The 23,799-nt window shown below is 46.6% G+C and overlaps 2 protein-coding genes across 8 annotated transcripts; one reads left to right on the top strand and one right to left on the bottom strand.

Annotated features, from left to right (window-relative positions):
• Positions 1-273: 273 nt before the first annotated feature.
• SPG21 (SPG21 abhydrolase domain containing, maspardin) lies at positions 274-10,909 on the top strand. Of its 3 annotated transcripts, none has more exons than XM_071441221.1 (9): positions 274-328; positions 3,111-3,204; positions 6,598-6,759; positions 7,518-7,598; positions 8,197-8,342; positions 8,796-8,904; positions 9,348-9,455; positions 9,791-9,958; positions 10,254-10,909. In XM_071441221.1, exons 2-9 carry the CDS (start codon positions 3,142-3,144, stop codon positions 10,374-10,376), a joined length of 960 nt encoding a protein of 319 aa, XP_071297322.1. In that variant the 5' UTR covers positions 274-328; positions 3,111-3,141; the 3' UTR covers positions 10,377-10,909. The 3 variants fall into 3 exon arrangements, with proteins under 3 accessions (XP_071297322.1, XP_071297324.1, XP_071297323.1); XM_071441223.1 differs by having other exon boundaries at positions 9,818-9,958; XM_071441222.1 differs by lacking the exon at positions 274-328 and adding an exon at positions 486-506.
• A 205-nt stretch (positions 10,910-11,114) lies between these two features.
• Positions 11,115-23,795, bottom strand: ANKDD1A (ankyrin repeat and death domain containing 1A). 5 transcript variants are annotated; one of them, XM_071441220.1, is made up of 15 exons: positions 23,471-23,795; positions 20,985-21,088; positions 20,222-20,356; positions 19,570-19,668; positions 19,014-19,118; positions 18,674-18,772; positions 18,252-18,350; positions 17,030-17,128; positions 16,587-16,685; positions 16,269-16,367; positions 15,595-15,693; positions 14,175-14,270; positions 12,970-13,171; positions 12,130-12,261; positions 11,115-11,887 (listed from the first exon to the last, which is right to left on the bottom strand). In XM_071441220.1, exons 1-15 carry the CDS (start codon positions 23,502-23,504, stop codon positions 11,826-11,828), a joined length of 1,563 nt encoding a protein of 520 aa, XP_071297321.1. In that variant the 5' UTR covers positions 23,505-23,795; the 3' UTR covers positions 11,115-11,825. The 5 variants fall into 5 exon arrangements, with proteins under 5 accessions (XP_071297321.1, XP_071297317.1, XP_071297318.1 ...); XM_071441216.1 differs by having other exon boundaries at positions 20,258-20,356; positions 23,471-23,794; XM_071441217.1 differs by lacking the exon at positions 17,030-17,128 and having other exon boundaries at positions 20,258-20,356.
• Positions 23,796-23,799: the final 4 nt, after the last annotated feature.

A 23,799-nucleotide genomic window follows, 5' to 3' on the forward strand; every position in this document is an offset into this window, starting at 1 on the left:
TTAAAAAGTCCCTTCCACCGCAAATTATTACATGAATTAACACAGTGGGCACGTGACTTCCGCCTCGGTAGCGATGGCGCCCGCCTCGCTTACTTCCGCCTCGGTAGCGATGGCGGCGGAGCTGTTTCCGCCCTGCCCACGCCCCGCCCCAGGTCACGTGGGCGGCACGGCGCAGCACCCGGAAGTGGCGGCCGGCGGGTGCCCCCGGCTGGGCGCGCGGGGCGGGAGGGGCAGAGCGGCGGCGGCGGCCCCGGTCCCGGTCCCGGTCCCGGTCCCGGTGCTCCCGGTTCTGCTGCTCCCGGTTCTCGTCCCCGGGCCCTGCCAGCCGGTGAGCGCCCAGCAGCGATGGGAACGGCGGGGGTCTCGCTGTGGAGACGGGCCTGCCCCCGATCTCAGCGCCCCGCACCGGGGAGGGAGCTCTGAGAGGCCGGGTGGGCGCTGAGGCGAGCGGGGCGGTCTCTACTCCTCGGGACGGGTTCCGCTCCCCTCGGGACAGCATCAACCCGGTGGGGACGGGGCACTGAGCGGGGCGGGGATGTTTTGGGCTCGGGAGCGGGGTCGTTCGAGCCCTGAGGGAGGGAAGGGAGAGGGCCGGGACGCGGCCCGCAGAGAGCCCAGAGCCCCCCTGGGGTCTCTCAGGGGAAGGGGCTGCCTCGGCCTGTGCTGCAGAAGGGAAAGCCCGAGCTGAGCGTGTGGGGGTTTGTCCCCTTCTCCCTGCACAGCTGTGGAGCCAAGTGTGGGTGAGGAGGGGAAGGAGCAGGGGCTGGGGGCAGCGTGGGGCAGGGCTGGTGGGAGCAGTGCTGGGGGACAGGGGAAGGTGCTGCTGCCACATCCCAGTTACCCATAAATCTTCTTTCTCATTGTCTTTTAAAATCAATAATGAATGGAGTATGTCATTAGTGTAGTGGAATAACTCACGGGGAGACTATTACCAAGCGGTCTGAGCACATCCAAGATTCTTCCGGAGGAATTGTTTTTAAAATGTTGACGTTCCTCATGTTGTTTGGTTTTACAAAAAATTTACAAAAAAACCCACAACTTCAGTGAGAGGGTAGTGTCTAATGCAAGTTTCCCTTTGCCTGGAAAGAAAGGCAGCCCTTAGGAGTGGCAATCACAGCTGCTCCAGAAGAAAGCTGGTGGAATTTAGCCCAGGTGTTACTGACCAATGGCTCCCTTCCATGAGTGGTAACAGGTGAACTGGGAAGTTCAAAATTTGGGTTTCAGGTGGACTCTCAACTCGCCGTGGTGCCAGACAAGGTGCAGGGCCAGCACAAAGTCCATCTGCACGGTGCCTTTTCCTTACCAGCTGTAGTGGCACAGCTCTGTGCTCCCAGCCCCAGCAATGAGCTGAAGGACTGGGGTGGCAGAAGCAGAGGGGTGATCACAGCAGGAGGAGGCTGCCAACCCTCTCTGGCAAGCAGAGCTAACAGCAGGAAGAGTCTCCCTCTCTGGTGCCTCTGTGTCCCTGCGGGGCCCTGACTGTGACTTCTGCTTCTTGGCCCTGCCAGTGTAACAGTGCAAGATAATGTGTGTTTTAAGGCATTTCCTGTCATTTGTCTGCCCCAGTTTTGTGACTCTGTTGTTTGCTGAAGAGCTTTTAGGAAGCCATTGATGTGTGGTTATGGGAAGGAATTAGTGTGAGCCGTGGTTTCCTCGCTTCAGTGACTGCAGACCCCAGCCCAGGAAAGCATCCTTGCACCTGCTCTGCTTTGCAGGTTCTTGGAATAGATACTTTTTACCCTAACTGTAATTTTACCCGCTGCCAAACTTTGATAGAGAGAGCAGTACGGTTGGTGCAAACACCAGAGTGAAACCACACAAAATTTAAACAGCAGCCACAGCTGAACATCCCACCTCAAGCCTTTGAACATGGGAGGTGTAGCACGTGCTCTGTGGAAGGTGTGTTTTTGAAATTTAGAAAGTACTATCCCTTTTAAAATTAATATGTCCTGCTCTTGGAAGATGGCAAGTGAAGACTGAAAGATGAGGCAATTGTAGCTCACTGTTAATCCAGCTGTAACCCCATAAACTGGTTAAGCTGTCCACCAGCAGCTCTCCTGCAGGGACAAATGAATTGCAGTGACTCACAGAACAAAACAAAGTCTTATTTTATGAAGAATTAAGGAAAAAAACCTATTGATTTAGACTTGGCACCAGTTAAGTAACAAGAGCAAAAGTTTCTTTGTTTTTCTATGCACAGTGCTGTGTGTGAATGCATGAAAATAATCTCCCAAGGCAGCTGGCTTTCAGGGTGAAGCTATTGAATCTGCAAACTTCAGAAGTGTTTGATGCCATTTGTTGTATAAATGGAAGCTAATGGTCTCTTGATGCTTAAAAAAACAAACCCAAACAGTTAAATCTTGGAGCTACCTCAGTGTTTATTACTAATTAATGGAGTATTATAAGATACTCATTATGTATGCTTGGACATTCTGGCTGGGGAGTGAATTAGTGGCATTCCTGTGTGGATCCAACTCAGACTCAATTTGTGCTGTATTAATTGGTGTGCTTCAAGGATTTCTTCATTGGTAACTCCTGACAAGAGCCTGCTTCTGTGTGGATAGAATTAAAATTTCAAGGATTTTCTGTAAATTAAGCCTCGGATCAGGTGATGTTCCTGATGTGCTCTGGGACTCGTTTGGGTCAGTTATACTCAGATGGAAAAACGTGACCTGAATACTGAGTAGGTTCATGAAATAATGTCTGTGGTGTGAATTCCTGAGTGAATTGTATGAATATTTATTAGCTATAAACTTGGAGTGCCTTATCAATTTAAAAGAAACCAAGAAGATGCTTTAGGTTTTGAAGGCACTTACAGCCTGCAATACAATTAACTTTCTCTGCAGCTGTCACATGGGAATGCTGCTACAGAAGCATCATCATTTCATAATTAGGTTGGTGCAGTAAGGCAGTCAGGTGACTGCCTCTTGGGAGAATAATTGCATGCTTTGATGAAAACTGAGCAAAAGTGAACTTGGTGTAAGTCAGAGGTAGTGCCATCAACTGATAAGAGCAAATCAGCCTGCACTGCTTTATTTACATAGCACAGCTTTTGAGAGCTGCCCATGGTGAAACTGTGCTATTGATTTCTCATTCTCTCTCTTTTTCAGGCTGACTCAAACTGAGTTTTTTCTAAACATCATGGGAGAGATTAAAGTCTCTCCTGACTATAACTGGTTCAGAAGCACAGTTCCTCTTAAAAAGGTATGTACATCTAGTGGGTGAAATATCTCCTCTCATGTTTTAGGGGTAGAGACTCGGTGTGGTTAATGCAGAGCAGTTGTGTCTGTGCTACTGAGCTGCTTTATCTCCTGAACTGTTGCCCCACGTGTCATGTGAGTGCATGAAAGCACACTCTTCATCTTCACATGCTTCTTGGAAGTCCCTTCTGCCTGTGCTGGGGAGCAGACTCTCAGCTGTGAGCCATGGCCGTGGTACCTGCCATCCCAGTGCCAGCCCAGTGCCAGCCCTGCTGAGGAGGGGCCTCCAAGGGATTGCTGTGTGCTGGGCATCACCTGTGTGGCCTCTCAGAGCTGCCTGAGGGCACTGGACAGAGCTGCCAGAGCCACCCCCACTGTTCCTGACCCCTGTCCTCAGGCCAATGTCCAAAGGCACCTCCCCAGCAGTCAGGCAGGCTCCTGAGAGTGGCAATGTCCTTAACCATGGGGGAAAAACCCAGACAGTTTCTTCTGCTTAGTCACACTGCCCAACCACTTTCTCTTCTTGCTTGGATTTCCCCACTGCCTTTCACTGAGCCCCAGGAGAATGTTTGAGGTGTGCAGGGCTCCAGCTTGTGCTCTCTGTGTGCCGAGTGGCAGAGGGCATGCAGTGCAGTGTGTAACTCCTGACCCACTGAAGCACTGTGTGCCTTCTGCAGGTCAGGCTTGCAGGGCTGTGGTCACAGGCTGCTGCAGCAGCCCGGCTGTGCCAGACAGAGGGACAGCCCTGCCTTTGCACCCTGCTGCTGTAGCACAGTCACTGCTGTGGCTCTGCAGGCTGAGCAGCAGTGTCCTGTCCAGCCTCAGGTGTGTTATAGTTTGATTTTGGGCTAAGCTGACTTTGCTGTGGTTCCCTTATCTGGATGACTGTGTGGGCTGCAGAAGCACCTTTAGGGAAGGGCTGCAGGATTCTCATTAATTTTTGCCAGTTTGTGTCCTGCAGATAAGAAAGGTGCATTGCTGCTGACCCCACATGCTCTGTCGTTGCCTTCAGGCAGAGCCTCACTGGGTCACCAAAGCCAGGGCCAGCAGAAAGATGTGAGGGTGCTCTGAGGCTCTGCTTGGTAGGATGCAAGGTGGTGAATGGAAGGAGCTGGAGGTTTTGGTTCCAAGGAAACATGGTTCTGCTGCAGCTCGGTGCCAGCAGCCACAGCCTTCAGCTGCTGCCAGTGCTCAGGGTTTCATAACTGGGGATGTGTGTAAGCTGAAGCTGATGGTGACCTGCTGACCTTCAGCCTCAGGAATGCCTTACCCTCCTGAGTGCTTCTGTCTCCTCAAGAGGCAAATGATGCCACGGGGCTGAATGTGGGGTATGAAGAAATAAACAAACTAGTCCTGGTTATTGGAGAAAGAATTTTTAAAAAGCTCAATTTGAAAATGTACTTATTCTCTGAAGCAGTCTTTGGGAATACATTTGCCTGCACTATCCCCCCAGAAGTGCAAAGCATGTGCAGTACAGAGGAGGGAATGACCACCCTTGGTAACTGCTCTCAGATCAACCTAAGGAAGCAGAGCCGGAGCTGAGCAGTTTGAGAATCTGCTGAGATGTTTCTCCTGACAGGCACAGGAAATGCACAGCTCCATCCTCCTTCCTGCCCTGGTCAGATATAGGAAGTACAGCACAGAAAATAACATTTTTTAACCTAATCTGCTTTGCCTGTGTGCCTCTATTTGCATACACCACTTACTCTTATCTGAGTCCTTCCTAAAAGTTTTCATCGAGGGACACCCTGGCCCTGCTAAAAAGTTCTGCTCTTTGTTTTGAGGCAGTGCAGGTTTTACCTTCTGTGTGAACTGTAGCTGATCTTGATCCATCAACCAGAACAAGGAAAAGGTTGGTGACCTCCCAAGTCAGGAGTTAACCACACTGCTGCCTACACAGCTCAGGAGCTGGAGTTAAACTGTCCAGCATGTGGCTGGAAATCAGCCAGAGCAAGTGCTTAAACCATTGATTCACTGGGCTCAAGGAAAGAAGCATTGTCTGTCTGCCACAGCTCTCTTGGCATGAGCTAACTTTGGTGGTGTTTTTTCAAAGACTATGGTGTGCCTTTGGAAACACTCCTAAAGGTAAATTTGGTAGTAGCCACCCTGAATGGATCCAGCATTGCTGATGGAATTACAGCTGAGAACAGCAAGGCCTGGAGCCCAGGGGTTGTGTGCAAGGAGTTGTTGTGGTGGGGATTGGGAGGGCTTTTGTACAAGGTTTATGTTTAAATGGTTTCAGTGGTCTGGAGGCTCTGGTATGCAATCTGTCTTTTTTTATAAAGACTTTAGAAAACAATGTTACCATGTGATTCCTCACATGCTCCCAGAGCCTGAAATACTGGCTTTATTAGGAGCAGATTTGTTAGTCAAGCAAATCTGATTTGTGATACACTGTTCTCCTCTGATTGCTGAGAGGCTTAACTGCTGGGTTGGAAAAGCAAATTGTGCTTGCATATTACTGTTCAAAAAGCTGTAAAATCTTGATATAGAGGAGATGCTTTCTGGCTACTTGACTCAGGCTTTCCCAAGAGGTTTGTGCTTGTTGATCTGGTACAAGATGCAGCTTCTGCTGGGTTGTGGAGTTGAAAGAACATCTAGAGTATAGAAAGCAGTTTCTGGTAGAACAGGCCTTGTCAAAACAAGTCAGGCTTTGGTGCTGCTAGAAAAGAAGACCCAATTCTTAACACTTCTGAAGGCACTAATTTTGCTAGGACTTGTGGTACTGTATGAGGAGCTGTTCATTAAGGATGGCACCTCATGTGTGAGTAATCTCCCTCAGCCAGCTGTGTGTCCTGGGCAATCCAGAAGCTCCTGAGATGCTGCCAGGTGATGGAAGCATTTTCCCCTCCAGGTCAGCCCTGCAGTGCTGCCCTGGGAGCTGTATGTGTCTCTCTGTTTCTGGCAGGCAGCTCTAAGTGTTTCAGATCAATAATTTGTGGTGCTAGCTGCTTAATTCCACAGGCCTGCGTGGTTTCAGACCTGTAACATCTTCTGTCTGGGGATGCAAATATCAATGGTTGTTTAAAAAGCTGTCCCTGGGGCAGTGCTGGCTCTTCCAGCCTCCAGCTGCTGCTCTTGGTACCCTGAACTGATCTCTTGGGTCTCTCCTGAGCATGTGGCTCCTTTCCTGAGGTGCAGTTCATTATCCATCTTATGTCACAATGCACAAAATATTCTGTCTGATGGTGTATGGCCACAGTTCTGTTCCAGCTGTATCCACATTGTCATTCCAGTTAGAAAACAGCCTGAAAGCTACTCTAAAGAAGAGTAAAAGAAAGTCTTGAGTATTGTAACATTTACTAGAAGTTGGAAATTTCTAGAAGCCATCCTGGAAGCTGGCTGAAGAACCTCACCTGTCTTGTGTTTCTCCTCCCCTCTGTGCCTCTCTTTGCAGATTATAGTGGATGATGATGACAGCAAAGTCTGGTCACTGTATGATGCAGGGCCAAGGAGCATTCGCTGCCCACTCATATTTCTCCCTCCTGTGAGTGGGACTGCAGATGTGTTTTTCCAGCAAATTCTGGCACTGACTGGATGGGGCTACAGAGTTATTGCTGTGAGTATTCTCAGTCCTGTGTCAAAGGTGCTGTACTTGTGCTTGTTGCTCTGATTAGAGGTTGGATAATGAACTTTTTCGTTTTGACTTAGGTAATCCACCAAAAAAACTTTGTGCTAAGTTGCACTACAGAGTAGTTAGCATATGGATCCAGGCTGGAATCTGCTATATGTCTACAGCAGCATTTACCAAAACTTTGTTGACTTCTCAGCCTGCTTTTCTCCTTGTGTGTCCTGGACACAAGTACTTTTTGCCTCCAGCTGCATCTTTGTTAGCCCTGAGGCAAACACATGAGTTAGTTCAGGGTTTCCATGTTTTCCTTTGGGAATGTGGATAACATGGTTCTTAGACTATATAATAGCTGCAGATTCACTCCTTAAATCCTACCAGCCTGCTCTTCTGGGGCTTCTCAGCTCCTGAGCTGAAGTGATTTGTACAATATATTAACCAGCCTGGCTTTAGGAGTACCAGTGTCTTTTGCAGCAGTTAATGACTTCAGTGTCTGTTACACGCTAAAAAATCACTGAAGAGCCATTCCAGCCTCTCCTGCCTCTGATCCCAGAGTGAGGCAATGCTGCACTTTGTGTGTTTTTGTGTAACTGAGGGGGAGGTGTTGGCACCCTCAGGCTCTGGGGACCTTGAAGAGGAACTTCATAACATGGGAGAGGCACAGCACTGTCTTGAAACCTTTAATGTGAGAACTGGTACAACTTTGAAGCAGATTGATCTCAGTTTTTTCTAACTTTGTGCTATTTTAGTTGCAGTATCCAGTGTACTGGGATCACCTTGAGTTCTGTGATGGATTCAGGAAACTCTTAGACCACCTTCAGCTGGATAAAGTGAGTGCTCGAGACAAGGCAGTGGACAAATTGTTGCAATAAAAACCTGATGTTTGAAACAGTCCCATTTAAGAGCCAGTGAAAAAAATAGGATACAAAAATACGGCCTGTAAATAAAGAGGCTGTGTTGCAATCTCACATTTGAAACTAGTTTATTTTTGAAGGTGAATGCCCTTGGAAATTGTAATACTTGGCCTAAATTCAACTCTATTCCAGGCCTATTAAATTGTATGGGTTAACTTCATTTTTTGTGAGATCCTGTGGAAGTTATCCTTCCTAACTCATATAGTACAGAACACCACAGTTGAGTCTCTTGGGCTGGAATAGCTGTAGAGAACAAAGTGAAATGTTTGGTTTTTTTCTTAAGCTTGATGAACACAAAGAAATTAGCACTGTGAATCTTTAGGAAACATTTCCTTTTGTTAGTATTTATCCCATTTATATTGCACATAAAACCAGGAGATGAATGGAACAGTGATTCTTTCAGAAAATAGGTTATAAGGACAAAGTAAACTTGAATGACCTATTTTTGTAATGAAACACTCTGCTCAGAGGTCACATTTCATCATCTGTTTGGGTTTTTTTTCCCCTGCATTAGGTTCACCTTTTTGGCGCTTCTCTGGGAGGCTTCTTGGCTCAGAAGTTTGCTGAATACACACACAAATCTCCCAGAGTTCAATCTCTGATCTTGTGTAATGCCTTTAGTGACACTTCTATTTTCAATCAGACATGGACAGCAAACAGGTAAAGCAGACAGACAAGCAAGCAGACTCATGCATTAATCTTTTTACAGTGAAATGTCACATTGATTAGTTGGATATGTGTCTAACCTGGTTCCAGCCTGGGGAGGCAGGTGTGGGATGGAATACTTGTGACTTTTAAAAGTACACCGCAAGGAGAATGGAAATGTTAACAATTCAGAGTGTGGAATTAGACAAATTGTTCTGTGATCCTCTGTGGATGTGTGGTCAGATTTAAGAACTCTGCCTGTTGTCTAACAAAACCATTTAGAGCAAGAAGAGTGTTGTTCACCATATTTAAAGTATACTTTTGCCACGTAACTAGAAGTTTCTTCAAGGATTTAATTTGAAGTTAAAACGCAAAGCCTCTGCAAGGAAAGAAAGCATTTACAATACAGCATCTTGATGCTAAGTCCTTGGTGCTTGAAGATATTGTTCCATCTTATTTCTGTTTTAGCTTTTGGCTGATGCCTGCTTTTATGCTGAAAAAAATTGTCCTTGGGAATTTTGCATCTGGTCCTCTAGATCCTGAGATGGCCGATGGGATTGATTTCATGGTGGACAGGGTAGGTGTGCTCTGGTGGCTGTGGTGTCACTCTGTAGTTACTGAGTGGGAGGTTGGAGATATTTCTGCTGCTTTCTTCATTCACTGACCCAGGAGGGAGGAGTGGGAAGTGGATCTTTAGCAATGTTGACTGTCACAGCTCCAGCAGTTTAACTGATTCACTGACCTTCTACCTTAGTTCTGTTTTATTTGTGTCAATCAAGAGGAGTTAAGGAACTGAGGTGGAAAAGGAGAAAATGCTGGGATAGATCTGTAGGCCGTGCTCTGGGGGCAGGAACAACTAATGGAATGTGGTTTAGGCATTTGTCTCCAGCAGAATAACACTAAATTGGAATTACAACCCTCATCCCTTTAAAACTATCTTCTCTTTGGCTGTATTATTAATATTGCATTGACTTCCTGCAGTGAAATATGTTGTTAATCAGTGTTTCTCTCTACTGCAAGCTGGAGAGCCTGGGCCAGAGCGAGCTGGCCTCAAGACTCACCCTCAACTGCCAGAACTCCTATGTAGAACCTCACAAAATCCGAGACATCCCTGTAACCATTATGGATGTAAGTGAATCTCAATTTTTTAGTTAAACACTATTTCCTCCCTTTGGCAGGTGGAGCCACACTATTCAGTCAGCAACTTAGCAAGCATTTGCAGCATGTAACTTCCTATTTAGGGAAGCCTTCTGCTGACTGGGCAACACTGTGACTTTTCTGTGCTGCATTATGAATTAGATATTCTGTGCCATATGTTTCAATATTACAGTATTGGCTTGCTAGCTGTCAGTGCCCAGGTTTGCTTGTTTTGTTTCATTAACACCATTCCACAAAGAAGCTGAGGGTCTCCTCTAGGAGCAGCATGCAGCCAATCTGATGTAACACCAAAATCTGAGTTTCAGAACTCACTGCTGGGACTTGTTGCACAGGTGTTCGACCAAAGTGCGCTTTCAACGGAAGCAAAAGAAGAAATGTATAAGCTTTACCCTAATGCCAGAAGAGCTCACCTCAAAACAGGAGGCAACTTCCCCTACCTCTGCAGGAGTGCTGAGGTCAACTTGTATATTCAAGTGAGTTCCTGAATTTAATCTACAAACATGTTTAGCCACAACAGCACAGGGAAACTCCTGTTGAGCTTCTTTTGTACTTAACTTCCCTGTGTGCTCTGTGTTGCTGGTACCAAAGGGCAGGGCTGGGAGCAGCTGTGTCCATGCTGGGCCAGCTTTGGGGGTTTTCTGTCTCTGAACTCCTGTACTCCAGAGCCATGGTTTCACCCTCACAAAAGTTATTCAGAAGGAATGTTTCTATTTTACCAAAGCACTGTGCTCCTACACCTGTCTCTGTGTTATTTCCCGTGCCCAACAGATCCATTTGCTGCAGTTCCACGGCACCCGGTACGCAGCCATTGATCCCTCCATGGTGAGTGCAGAAGAGCTGGAAGTCCAGAAGATCAGCCTTCACACCAGCAACGAGCACGAGGAGCAGTAGGCTTGGGAGTGCCAGTGGAACAGAGGCATTGCTTTGGTGGTCTTCCTGTGTACAATCAGCTGATCCCACTCTGCCTTTCCCTTGTGTTAGCCGATTATCACTGTGTGATTCCAACAGGATCAACAGTCGGTGAAATACCCGTGGACAGCAACCTCCAGCAGTGTAATGGGATAGATCTGTTTAATTTTTAGTCTTTGGATTCAAGGAAGCATCTTAGAAGACTACACTTTTAAAAATAAAAGACATTTTTTCTACCAAAGTCTTCACTGTATCATGTTCTTAAGCAGAACGGTATTTCTTTTTATATTTTTCACTTGGCTGTATATATTACCACATGCAGATTGTGTACTTATAAGCTGACCTATATTTTTGTTGAATATTTGATTTAAAAGATGTTTAAGTGTCAATATTGCCATCACTTATGTGCTTCGTACATTGTGTTGTAAGTTAGTTTGTTTCTATATGAAATAAAGCATTTGAATTTTTAACTTTCTTGCTGCATAAAAATGGTTTTCAATAAAACTTCACTTTCAGCAAGTGTCTCTTGTTTTGACTCCAAGAAAACAGCAGCTGAGCTCACTGCAGACCTGGTTTGCCTCTACAAACACCTCTGGAAATGAAGAAAACCACCACCACCTGCTTGAATTCCTCTCAAGCTTTAACTATAAGGTTGTACTGGTTTAGCTCTAAGAAAAAATGCTGTAGTGGTTTTTTTTAATAAAGATGACAAGATATAACTTGTAATTTTAAAGGATAAAATGTAGATTTATTGAAATACAGACATTATTTTCCCCTTGAGATGCTGTAAAAAATAAATATGAAGGATTACATGACAAATGAAAAGATGTTTTGAAAAGGTCAGAGTCTCCTATTTGATTTATAAACATACATGTTAATGTACATTTATAAACAGCATATGTTAACATTCTTCTCAAACTTTTTGTGAAGAGTCAAAGCATTAAAGACCACAACCCTCAGGTTCCAAGAGGACCAAAGAGAGGCTTTGATTTTGCTTAAGTTCTCCTCTTATTGTGGCAATGTATGGACGTGCCTAAGACATGAGACACCCCCACAAATAAGGTAAGTAAAGAACATTCCTGAGAACAAAGCCTTTGCCCCCATTAACTTAAAAACCTAACAATTGAAAATTTATATACAAAACTGTGCTGTAGACAAGTTACAGTAGAACTGTAATATTTCCTGATGCAGTATGACAAGTAAGGCTTGCTCACCAAACTCATTACAGTGCCCAGACCGTTTGAAATTGCTGATAAAAATCTCCCTTCTGTGTAGAGACGTTTTTGACCATGGGCATTTGTTTTACCCTTGTCATTTCCTGTCCAGAAAGGTGCAGCAGTGCCAGCAGTTGGTGACAAGAAGCCCTTAGGTTGCATCTGCCTTCTCTCAGCAGCAGAGGAGTGTTTCTGTGAGCTGAGGATGCTCCTGGTGTTACATTGCTGTGCATTTCCGTGGAGACGTGGAGTCTGCATTTGCTTTTTTCCTGATGCTTTCTGTAAGAGAGAATGATCTGCTGCACAGAACAATAAAGCCATGGCAGGATTTGTTCATTTATCAAACCTAAGAGAAAGAGATTACATGTAATGGAAGCAAGGGGGCAGAGCAGGTGCTTTCAGCTCATGTGAGTTGGCTTCACTGAAGTTTTCCTCTGTGTATTTGTCTAAGCACAGAATTTGGGTAAATTAATTCAAACAATGCTCGGTGTGCATTATTTGAAGGAAGACAAAAGTATTACCTGCTAAATCTCTTCTCCCAATCCCCACCAGGCCTTCATAGAGTCCCTTGATTGGATTTTCTCCTGCAGTGATCACACCATGGAGCCAGATCAGCAACATTCTGTGCCCGTGTTCCCTGTAGCTTTTAGTGCCTGGATCAAAGCACAGAGGAAATCCCACACTCAGAGTGCACGGCCCTGATCAGAGCAGATTTCTGCCCTGGTGGGTGTGCACACCCCTCCCTCCTCTCTGGATTTTACTAGGAGGCTGTAAAGCGTGGTTTTAATTCCTGCTTGTGATGGGATTGCTGGATTTATGTGGAACTTAATGGAGTGGCTATGGCTGAGCTTGGGTTTGTTGCACAGCCTTTCATGGCAACACAGTTCCTGCCTTCAGAGCACAGCTTGGCCCCTTGCTCACATCATCCAAACTACAGAGTTCTGCAAACAGTCAGAACTAGCAGTGATCTGTTCTGACCCTCAGACCCTGCTTCTGCTAATGTATTTCTTAAATTCTAAAGAATTCACTTCACTGCCTTCTTGCTACTCAAAAAAGTAAAAACAGCAAGTTCCTTCTGTTCTACAGAGCAAGAATTGTAGCAAGAACTCACAGGCCTGCCAAATGTCTCCTAAGGAGTGAGCAAAGAACCACTAATTCCCCTGCTTGCATGCCTTATTCCTAGACAAATTACAGTGTGTAGGTAATTCCACATTCAGTAAAACCAGAATTTTTAGCCTAATCTTTTGGTTGCTTCAAATAAACTAACTGGTTTTCTTCATGCTTTGCTCTTACTGCGGCTTTATCTCCTAGAAGCAAAGTCCAAGAAAAGAAAGGAAAATACCTGGGAAGCTTTTTTATACCTGTCCATTGTTGCTCAATGGCCCTGATGTGGTCATCCGTGAATTTCCAGTAATGTGCCAGCTTCTTCCATTCCCCGGGTTTGAGGTACTTAGTGGCTAATCTCCACATGACTGAGCGGATGTGCTGTGTTTCCAGCCTGTGATCCTGCTTAAAGGTCAAGTGCTTTGCCACCCACGAGCCGGAGTCCCTGTTCAGGTTGTCCTGCAGAGCCAGAACAGAGGTGCTGCAGCAGTGCCTGTGCTTCTGCAGCCTCCCACATGCTCAGCTCTGTGGTCCCTGTGAGTTCTTTCTGGCACAGCTCATGTTTTTACTCCCTTTTATTCTCATTTCACTCTGTGCTCATCGGGGTTAAAATGCCATTAATGGCCACTTCGATGTGGAAGCCCATGAGGATCACGATTTGCATTTCTACGTTTCCTTTCATCTAGGGTTTGGGGCAGAATCATTTAATTAAATCTGCTTCCCTGGATCATCAGCTGTGCTCACAGCCAGGCTGCAGAGGCTGCATGACATTCTCTAGGGCTGCAATGGGAAGCCACTGCAAGGGCCTGATCCACTGAGCATGACCCTGAAGCTGCACCTGAGCCACAGGCACATGCTCTCCTTTCCTTCCCTTGCTTCCTCCTCTGGAGCACTGCCATGGGAGGACAACCAAACTCTGAAGAACGTGCAAGGGATGTGACATTGGACTGTACTTTCAGCTCACTCTGCTCAGCTTGGTTTGGGCACAGGCTCAGGGTAGGCAGCGTTTCAGAGGGGAGACTGGGGCTGAGAGGCTGCACTTTGAGGGAGAAGTTGTTTCTAAGACTCCAACAAGAGCTGTCTCCTTCCAGTGCTGAAAAACTCTCAAAATCCCATTTTGGTGACCTGAGGCCAAGCATTTTTTCACTCAAGTCCTTCAGTTTCTCCTTCTGGGAAAAGGAACTAATTCTATCCCTTTGGGAGCAGCTGTTAAATAATTTTTGGAAACCCCTATTCCCAGCGGTGCCACCTGGGATTTCTAACAGCAGAGGCCTTTTTAAACAAGGAAAACCTTAAGTAGATGCTGTTGGCATGGTGAGGATTTGTGTTTTTCTTAAGTAAGGGGATGAAAATAGAGGTCAGGCTGTCAAGGGATGTCCTGTATTTCTTTTTCTTTGACAGCTGGTATGTGGAGTGTCAATGGAGAGGAGAAAGCACAGGGGCTGTTGTGTAAGCTGCTCACCTTCTCCCATTTGTAAAATCGATCAGCTTTGATAATCATGTCCACCAAGATGATGTGATTGCCTCGGGCAGCAACATCCAGAGATGTTTTCCCTTGCTGAAATTAGAGAGGAAAAATGAGCTGGAAAAGACTTTACACCTTAGGATGTACAATCTCCATGGCCACCCAGCATCTGCAGCAGCTGGCACATGGACTACTGAGTAATGCACCCACCAGGACCCGTTCTCCACCTGTGAACTTCAGATGTGAGCTGCTGTCAAGCTCCTGCATTCAGAGCATGGGGAGTGGTTTTCCAGGCTCTGCAGCATCACCTCTGTTGCTGCTGCCTATTTTGCAGGAGCCACTGGAAAAGCTTCACCCACCAACTGGAAAAGCTGCAACCCACCAACATGAGAGCAACCATCAGAGAACCAGCTCAGCTCTGCAGTCCAAGGTATTTTATAGCCTTTTGCACAGCAGGTTTGCTGACACATGAAACCAAAATGATTTATACAACCTCATTAACTTTACAGGCTCCAGATACACATGATTAAAAATGGTCTCCTAGGAGAAGCACAGGCTGATGAGACTATGGAAATGTGGCTATGTTCCTTTCATGAATATGATTTTGAATTGAGCAGGGAGAGATTTGTATTTCTATCTAAGATCAGAAGGCAGAAAAGAACAAGATTTGAAAGTTGCATGAAGCAAAGTGAGCCAGCCCAGGCACCAGGCATAACAGGAAGAACAGTTCTAGCCTCAGATGTGAGCAGAAACCCAATTTCATACTGAAAAATGTGAATGTGTCCCCTGTGCTGAATGTCACTGCAGTTCCACAGAGTGCTGAAAGGTGACAAACATTCACCACAGCTGAAGGCCAGTTCAGCCAGGTGCCTTCAGGTCTGCACTTGCTCTTACCCACTGCAAATGGCATTTTAAAAACACTATTTTAATCCCTGCCCAAGGGCCTCCAGCATTTTTGGGCACGTGGTACATTTTCAGGGCTCTTGAAATTCATTCTGTTGATTTTATTAGATGCCAAAAGCCCCAGGACTGTGCCAGATCTATACCAAAAAGATCCTTTCAACCTAGTAGAATATGTGTGCTGTAATTTTTCAGGTATATTACTTACCTTTATTTGAGGAAATCTTTGATATTATTGTTCATGATAGTACAAGTAGAAGGAACTAAAACAACTTTGAGAAAGAAAGCATTGTTCATTGTGTTATCTATTTTCTACCTAAGAACCAGTCACTTATTTCCTGGAAAACATATCAAAATAACCTACTCAGCTGTGTTTTAAGGGCTTATCCCTGGAAATACCTGAATTTTAATATTACTAGCCTTCTTTGAAAATTATGAAAAACATTAGCAAAGACCATCTATGTATATTTTCCCTCCATACTCCCACAGAACCTGTTTCACCCATGGAGACCTTTACCTTGTCTGTCAGCTTCAGATTAACTCCTGCAATGAGAATCATCTCAGCAATGTCCTGCCTGCCGTGCTCTGCAGCGATGTGGAGTGAGGTCTGCTGCCTCTGCAGAAGGAGGGAGAAAGGACTACATTTCAGAGAAGGACAAGTGTGAGGCTGGGAGGGCAGAACATTACCAGGAGGAGCTTGGGACTGTTTAATGGAAACCACTAAAACTGAGCATAAAATGTGTCAATTTTACGGTATCATCAGTAGAGAACATTGCTACAAGTATGAAGATTAATCAAAACAAGCTACACAAAGCCCCTCATTCAGAAAATTACAGTTTGGTGAGACAACCAGCTAGCTCCAGGCTTGCCTCCAATTCTCAGCCCTCTAAACATTTTGCAGAATATATTCCATCTTGAAATTTCTCCTACCTGCTTCCAGCAAGGATGAGAGAGCCTGCCTAGACTATGCAATGTTGCAGGGGCACAGCACTGCCCTCATGTTGAACACCATCAAGTGATTACCTCACTGCAACAATTAGAATCATTTCACAGGTTTCACATTTCCTAAGCTGCACTTCCAGGTTCTCCACATTTTAAAGCACTCCTCTTTAATCCTGTCCCCAAGGTGATAAAATCCCCCATGAAACTGGTTCACATTTCAAACACAAAGAACAGGAGCTGCAGTCTTACATTATCTGGAATGTCAAGGTCACACTCTGCACTGATGAAGAGCTTCACCATGGCTGGGAAGTTCTGCAGGACTGCAATGTGCATTGCTGATGCATTTTGCTGTGGAAAGAAGATCCTGCACTTAGGGAGAGCTTAGCTCATAGCACTGAAAGGACCATGCTGTGCCCAGCATGTGCTGTTCTATCACAGCTGCCAGTTTGCACTGGGGGCTGATGGGGATACTGCACCAGTCCTTCCAGAGTTGCTTTGTGCTCTCGGGCAGCTCCACAAACTGGCTTTACCTTATTTGTAGTGGTAAGAGCATTGAGAGGGACTCACATGATTGAGAGCATCCGTGTGGATTCCTGCATCCATGAGGATCCTGGCTATCTCCTCATAGCCATGCAGTGCTGCATAATGAAGGCAGTTCATCTTTTTCTGAAAGGGAACTCAGAAGAGAGGAGTGTTACTCAGGGATTCTTCCCAAAGGCTGCAGTTGTTACAGACTACCCACAAAGAGCTCCCTGCTCCCTCCTGCAAGAGTCCCATGGCCCAGCATTGACAAATTCATGGAGATTGTCTCCAGCCAAAGCAGTCCTAGGGAGCTTCACCTGCCTCTTTGTACACAACCACATTTACCTTCCTCTAAACTCCCTGTGCTATTCCTGATTGCAGGGCTCCACATGGCCTCTCTCTATGGGTGACCTGGGAAACCACAGGAAGGTGTGGGCATAAATCCACAAAGTAGGGTTTGGGAATGGAATCACCTCCATGGAGCTAACCTGGGTTTGGGCATTGACATCAGCACCCACTTCCACGAGCAGCTTCACACAGTGGCTGTGTCCCCCCTCAGCAGCCAGGTGCAGAGCCGTGAGTCCTTCCTGCACAAGGCAAGAAAGGACACAAGCAGCAAGGCTGAGACAGAGCAGAAGAACAAGTCACAGACTCTACCCCATCTTCTGAATCCATGACATGTTACAGTACCAGTTCTGAGGGCCAGGATCTCCAGTTGATCATTACAAAAATAGAAGACACAATTATCTGCCCTGGACCATACCAGAGTACTGCTCTGTCCTGAATGTCACTGGCTGTGGGCCACAAGACAGACATTGTGCTCACCATCTTTCCTCCCCTCCAGCCCGTCAATAAACCAAAAAGGATTTCACACAGACAGCAAAGACAAGCCATTTTCCTGGAATAGCCCAGAGATAGAACTTGAAACCTGTGACCCTCTATCACTGGTTTTCCCTTCCAAGGGTTGCAGCCCATTTCATTACAAGAAAACAGAAGCAAGCAAGCAGAATTCCTAAGTGATTTCATCTGGTTTTATTATTGCTCTTTGCAGAAAGGGCAGCTCATGTGGGGGTAGACAAATGCTGCCAGTTACCACAGAAGGGCTCCCCCCTTCCTTCAGATCTTAATCACAATCAAATACACTTTTCAAAGACAGTAACCAAATAAGACTAAAAAAAATGCTGATAAACTTAATTGGGAGTGTGCCCTGGAATAAATAACAGTGATACTAAGCCAATATTTGCTATCTAAGTCATTAACTGTGTTCCAGCCACATAATTTTCCAGAGCCGATCTGTCAAAAGAGAGATCTCAAACAGAAGGTCCATATGTTCAGTGACTAAGTCAATACTTCAAAGCATGGTGAAGTTCAGTTTAAAACACACTCAATAACCATTTAGGCACTTGAATGTACAAGGGTCAGGGAGAGAAAGGGAGATTAAATGGAGTGATAAGGTAGGTGTGCAGATACAGCAGGAAGAGAAGGCAACACTTTAGAGCCAGAAATTGGTCCAAGACGGATGTCACCTTTCACTGGTACTCTGCAAGTGTGACCTGCCTTTACCCACACAGGCTTTAGATAAAATCAGCTATTTTCTAGACCTCTCCTGTCAATACTGGCTTTTCAGCCTGATGGCTGTGGCAGGAGAGTATTTCTAGGGGGGAAAAGGGCAAAACTGATGTGGTTTTGATTTAATTTAAGTGTACTTACTGAGTTTTTTTCATCAAGGTCCACTCCGACATCTATAATCTTCTCTAGCACAGAGAGGTGTCCATTTTTAGCAGCTAAATGCAATGCTGTATTTTCTTCCTGAAAGTAAACATTACTTTATAAACATATGTCTCACAGGACTGAGTGTTCATATACCACAATCTTGCACAGACTATATCCAGTGTGGCTGAAAAGGCAGTTGTAACCAGTAGCACAAATATGAAGCAATTTTCCTACAGTTGCAGCAGCAAGGGAAGAACCCCTCCTACCTTGAGCTAGAGCATGGTCCACCAGCCTTGCTGTGTATCCTGCCTGAAAAGTCCTGGAGAGAAACCATTAACTAAGCAACAAAATGTTCCCTGGTTTTCACATCCCCTAATCCTTGGAGTTCCCCTCCCTGGCATGTGGTTTTGTGCCCATACCTTGTCTTTGGCACTGTGAGAACAACCCAGTCGAATGAGGAACTCCACCACCTCCAGCTGTCCGTGCTCTGCGGCCAGGTGAAATGCTGTCCTGTCCATCTTTGGGAGGAAACAGAGAAACACTGTCCAAAAGGCTCAGAAAGCACAGAATCAGATCATCTGCTGCAAGAAGCTTGACCAGAGCCAGAATCCCCATCATCCCTAAGCTCACTCTGCAGGAAGACTTCTGGGAGTACTGTGTGACTCTGATTGTCTTCCCAAGACTAAGAGCAACATTCCTGCTAAACTCAGCACAGCAATACCAGACTTCATAAAACAGAGCTGTGAAAAGCCTTTCTACCTTGTCTGTCTCATCCACACACATGTCCTCCAAGTCCTCCATGATGAACTCCATGACCTGGATGTGTCCCCTCTGAGCTGCACAGTGAAGCAGGTTCCTGCCATTCTGGAGAGGAGACAAAGGACTGCTCATTCAACAAGTCCAAGACTGTGGGACAGTCAGTCTCTTTAAGCAAACTGTGCCTGTTAGCAAGGGCCCATTTCATCCTCCCTGCACCTCCAGGACTAAAATTCCTTGTGCTGCAGACAGCAAGTTATGACTGAAATATTAATCCCCTTTTTCCCAGACAAGGTCTGTTTTAGAATACAAGGACTGCTGATTCACTAAACCATTTCCCATTTCTGTAACACCTTCCACATCAGCACTGCACAAACATGAGGTGAGGAAGCTGTTTTCATCTCCAAAGCTCCAATTATTACACCTGCTTCAGGGATAAGTCAGAGTGCAGATGGCAGTCCCCAGAGCAGATGCTGTCACATACAACTGAGCTCACAGGTAAACCTCTCTCTGTCCCTGTCTAGAGCCAAGTGATGGATCCACACGGGGAGACCCTCACCCTATTGACACGGTTAATCTTGGCCCCAGCATTGACAAGGATCTGCAGGACATGGAGGTGGCCAAACCACGCAGACAGGAGAAGAGCATTCATTCCAAACTGGGCAAAAAAGAAAGATACTTACAGTTAAACTGCAGCCATCTCCATCCCCATCCCCACCCTGGAGGGAAGCTGTCCTCTTAGCTTAATGAAGTTTTTCAAATCTATTTGTTTCTCACTAGTATATTTTTTTAGTTGCACTTTCTCCAATTATTATTATTATTCCTGTCACAGATATTCACAGCAGCTGAGCAGAGACCTGCTTCTTGGCAGCTACTACCTATTTAATGGTGTGTATTAGCCTGGCTGTATGGGGGAGAGAAAACTTTCTGTCACTCTCATCCTACAAGCCCCACCAACACAATCAGAAGAAGCCAAGCATCCCCATGCTCTATGGAAAACTTTACAGATTCTACCAGCCTATTCCAAGTCCCTGTGCATGCAAGGAAAAGGCCAAAATACAGAGCACAGACACATGTGCCAACAAGGCTTGCTCCAGCCCCTTGCCCAGCAGGTGCAGCGTGCCACCCTGTGTGACCCACCCAGGGCTAAGGTGCAGTGTGTAACTGCTGGCCTAGCACCCAGTCCCTGGCACTGCCCCAGCACCAAACACGTGTGCAGCACATGCAAGGCAGAGTGGCCTCTGTACACTGTCCTCGTCATCCACAGGGGCGTCGTGATCCAGGAGCAGCCGCACAGCATCCACGCTCCCGGCTCCCGCAGCCCAGTGCAGGGCAGTCCGCTCTGCCTGCAAGCAAGGACAGAGGCAGGGACGGCTGAGTGTGCAGAGCGTGGGTGTCCACCAGCCCTTCTGAAGGCCAAAATATCCTTGGCCATCTCTACAGCCAGAATTTCTCACACTGTGCAGTTTTCTTTGGACCCAGCCCTCTGTCTCTGCTCTCCTGTTGGGCAGACAGGTGTCAGTCACCTTCTGCTCAGGAGCTGCAGTTCTGGACTGTAATGACAGCACAGAGTGAAGAACACTGCTGACAATAAATGGACAGATTGAAACACTAGAGATGGGGGAAATCCTGTATCTCCATGAACCTACTAGCCAACAAGGAAAGATCTGCATCAGAAACAGAGTTTGTCCCACAGTCTTACTGTACAGAGACAGCAAAATCAGAGCCTTTCATGGCAATCATGTCTATCTGGCAATTGCAGCTTTCCAGTGTGGCCAGGATGATAGTGCTGGGGGTCTCAGTGTGTTGTGAAAACTGCTTGGTTGCTACAGGCCCTATTTGGCACTGGGTGTTGCATTTTAAAGCTTTGACAAATCAAGCAGTTAATGAGAAGAGTAGCATTAAGGAGCTGCAGTTCTGAAACACGCCCTCAGCACTTCCTGCAGCTTGGAGGTGGAAAAACCCAGGACTTACATTGTTTTTGGCTTTGATGTCAACTCCTCTCCTGATGAGCTCCTCCATCCTGGCTGTATCATTTCGCTTCGCCGCATCATGGAACTCCTTCTCTGACTGAAGCACTGCAGCAAAGCAGAAGAGTGAGCATTAAAACTGCTGGCAAGAGGCATGGAGCAGCATGCTCCAACAAACCTCTCCTTCATCTCACCGGCCCCTGTGGCTTCAGGGAAGGATGACTGCAGAAAGATTCTTCCAGCAAGAATCCCAGCCCTACAGATGTTGGTATGTTTGCTGGATTTGTATCCTACCACTGTCTCTCCTTCCCTGTGCCACATCAATGCTCTTCCAGTCCCACCCACTTCTCTTCTAATTCAGTGTCTCTCTGCATGGATTTGCTCCAGCTGCAAAACCTTTTGATCCATGAGGTCCATATCCTCTGGGCACCCTCTGAGGGCCAGAGTCAGTGTGAAGGCTCTGAGATGACACAGACCCTTTCCTCCATCCTTCCACCTATCTGCCACTGCTCTACAAGGAGGCCTTAACACATGGTCCCCTCCAGGCAACCTGAACCAGCCAAGCAGCACAAAACTGCCAGCTTGGCCTGTGATCAGTGTTGCATCTCTTAATAAACCGTGGCAGCTCTGCACATAATTTACCATGACTGGCAGTACTTGTCCTGCACAGTTAGGCACAATTTAAGAGTGTTTACTCCCCATGCTGGGCCTTGCCCCAGCAATCTTCTCCTTCATCAAATAAACCTTCCTGCCAAGAAACAAGAGCAAGGCTGTGACTGCCACAGCCTGACAGGGAGGCTCTGAAGACTTTTGGCAAGGCTGGTGTCAGTGTTTGTTGGACTCAGTCTCTGTCCTAGTGCTTTTGGGGAATTCTTTCAAGAAGTGCTTGAGTCAGACCCTTGGCCTGTCACATCCTACTGGAGAGCTGGCCTAGAGGCTCTGCTCTCCTCTACGCTTCTCCAGAAGCCAGGCTGCAGCTTGAGGGGCTCAATCACAATTCAGTTTGTTCCAACATATCAACTGCATATTAAACACATGCCATACAAAAGGCATCAAAACATATTATTGTTCCCATTCCACCACACTGAGGGAGAAAACCAGGAGACTTGTTGCCTAAATAGCACAATTAATCTCTTTGGAGGGCACAGAAGAAAGGCATCCCTACTGTGGACTCTTAGAGCAACAGAGGTATAACCTTATCCTCCAGTTTCCATTCCCCTTGCCTTCAAACAAAAGAACTTTTGCTCAAGAAAAACACAAATAACACAAATTTTAACACTAGACAGGATCATTCAACAGTATATTTGTCCACTTAACACCAGACATGGTCATCTGAGAGTGTGTATTCAAGAGTGCTGGACCTGCTGCTACAATGAAGGCAGTAGGATTTGGACACTGATTTCTGCAAGAAACAGGATTTCCTATACTGTATATTAAGACTCTCTTATCACCTTGTCAGCTGTGTTAACAGGATTGCATTTCACCCTGCATGGACCCTTCATTTGAGAGGAAATATCAAGAGAACTTGTGAAAAACACTGAGATTTTGTTAATTATTAACACCAATGGCCACACACATACCACCTCCTTGTACATGTTTATCTCCCTTCAGTGGAATAAATCCTATGTTTCAATTAAGCAAATGCTGCTGACCCTACTCTCCAGGTGACAGAAATGTTTTCTTACATTTTATGGACACACAAAGCATCATTTTCAAGAAATGCCAAACCACCTTGGTTATTCTTTGGATAGCTGTGAAGATGCAGTAACAAATCTGGCATTGCTAAGGCTGTAAAAGCCGCAATTCATTTATTTTCAGCAACACACGAATAACAGTTTGATGGTCTGAGTTTCCTACTAAAGATCCACAGCATCTCTGTAAGTGTAAATGCACTCCTCATCATGGCATGCACCTGTCCAGCAGCCACATTTCAGTGGATATTTAGCAGTGTTCCTTCTCTTTCAAGCTCAGATTCCAGGGTACTTCATAGCTTACTGAATAGGAATTCAGTTATCACAAGCACCGTGGAAAACATTTTAAATTATTTACCCTCAATGCAATGCACCAACTCACAGGCAGTTTATTATGCAAGAGATGTAGAAAAGCAGCAAAGGAGGAGAAAGACGTGCAAAGAAACGTGCAAAACCCATCCACCGAGCCCTGCCTGGGGCTGCAGGACACAAACACAACTTGGGATGGGGACCGAGGGACCAAGGAGGCCAAAAACCCCAAGTGCGGGGTACCAGAGTTATGTGCAGCATCTCAGCGGTGCAGGATGCTTTTGGACAACAGCGCCCCGATTCACGGGTAGGTTTAACCACCTGCTTTGTTTCCCAGCGGATTTTCAGGTGTCCGGTTCTATCTTAGGGCGTCCCGGCTCTGCCCCTCAGCCCCGCCGGCTCCCGCCCGCCCCTCAGGGCGCACGAATCGCCCCTCAGGGCGCTGCGCCACCCGCCCCGCTGGGGCAGCCCCCGCCCCGGCCCCACTCACGGGTGTCGCCTTCCGACGCCAAGTCGTCCCCCATGTCGCGACACAGCGGCCCCGCCGCCGCCGCCGCCGCCTCAGGGCGGGCTGAGGCGCGTCCCCGCCGCCTCAGAGCGGGCTGACAGGCGCGTCCCCGCCTCCTCGCAGGCTACCTCGCCGCCGCCGAGCTGCTCTTTTGCAGCTCTTTAAAGCAAAAGATCATAAAACAAGCCCACTTCTTGGCAAACACGGTATTTTCGGGCCGTTTGAGGAGGACTTGAGTGTGGACATCCAGCTGCCGCCATTTCGGCCAGGTGCCGCCCTTCACCCCAGCGCGGCTCTGCTGAGTGCTGCTG

This window comes from Agelaius tricolor, unplaced genomic scaffold (assembly GCF_023055355.1).
Source record: "Agelaius tricolor isolate 1412-34295 unplaced genomic scaffold, bAgeTri1.0.p SCAF_16, whole genome shotgun sequence".
Classification (NCBI taxonomy): domain Eukaryota; kingdom Metazoa; phylum Chordata; class Aves; order Passeriformes; family Icteridae; genus Agelaius; species Agelaius tricolor.

Bases quoted from the DNA above. Each gene is read 5' to 3' on its own strand.
- ANKDD1A (XM_071441220.1), bottom strand. From the start codon at position 23,504: ATGGGGGACGACTTGGCGTCGGAAGGCGACACCC. The intron at 18,773-19,013 runs GTAGAAAGGCTT...TTCCTCCCAAAG, and splicing joins GTGTGGATGAGACAGACAAG to ATGGACAGGACAGCATTTCA. The intron at 12,262-12,969 runs GTATAAAAAAGC...GCTTTGATCCAG, and splicing joins CATTGAGCAACAATGGACAG to GCACTAAAAGCTACAGGGAA.
- SPG21 (XM_071441221.1), top strand. From the start codon at position 3,142: ATGGGAGAGATTAAAGTCTCTCCTGACTATAACTGGTTCAGAAGCACA. The intron at 8,343-8,795 runs GTAAAGCAGACA...TTTCTGTTTTAG, and splicing joins CAGACATGGACAGCAAACAG to CTTTTGGCTGATGCCTGCTT. The intron at 9,456-9,790 runs GTAAGTGAATCT...TCTGAGTTTCAG, and splicing joins TCCCTGTAACCATTATGGAT to AACTCACTGCTGGGACTTGT.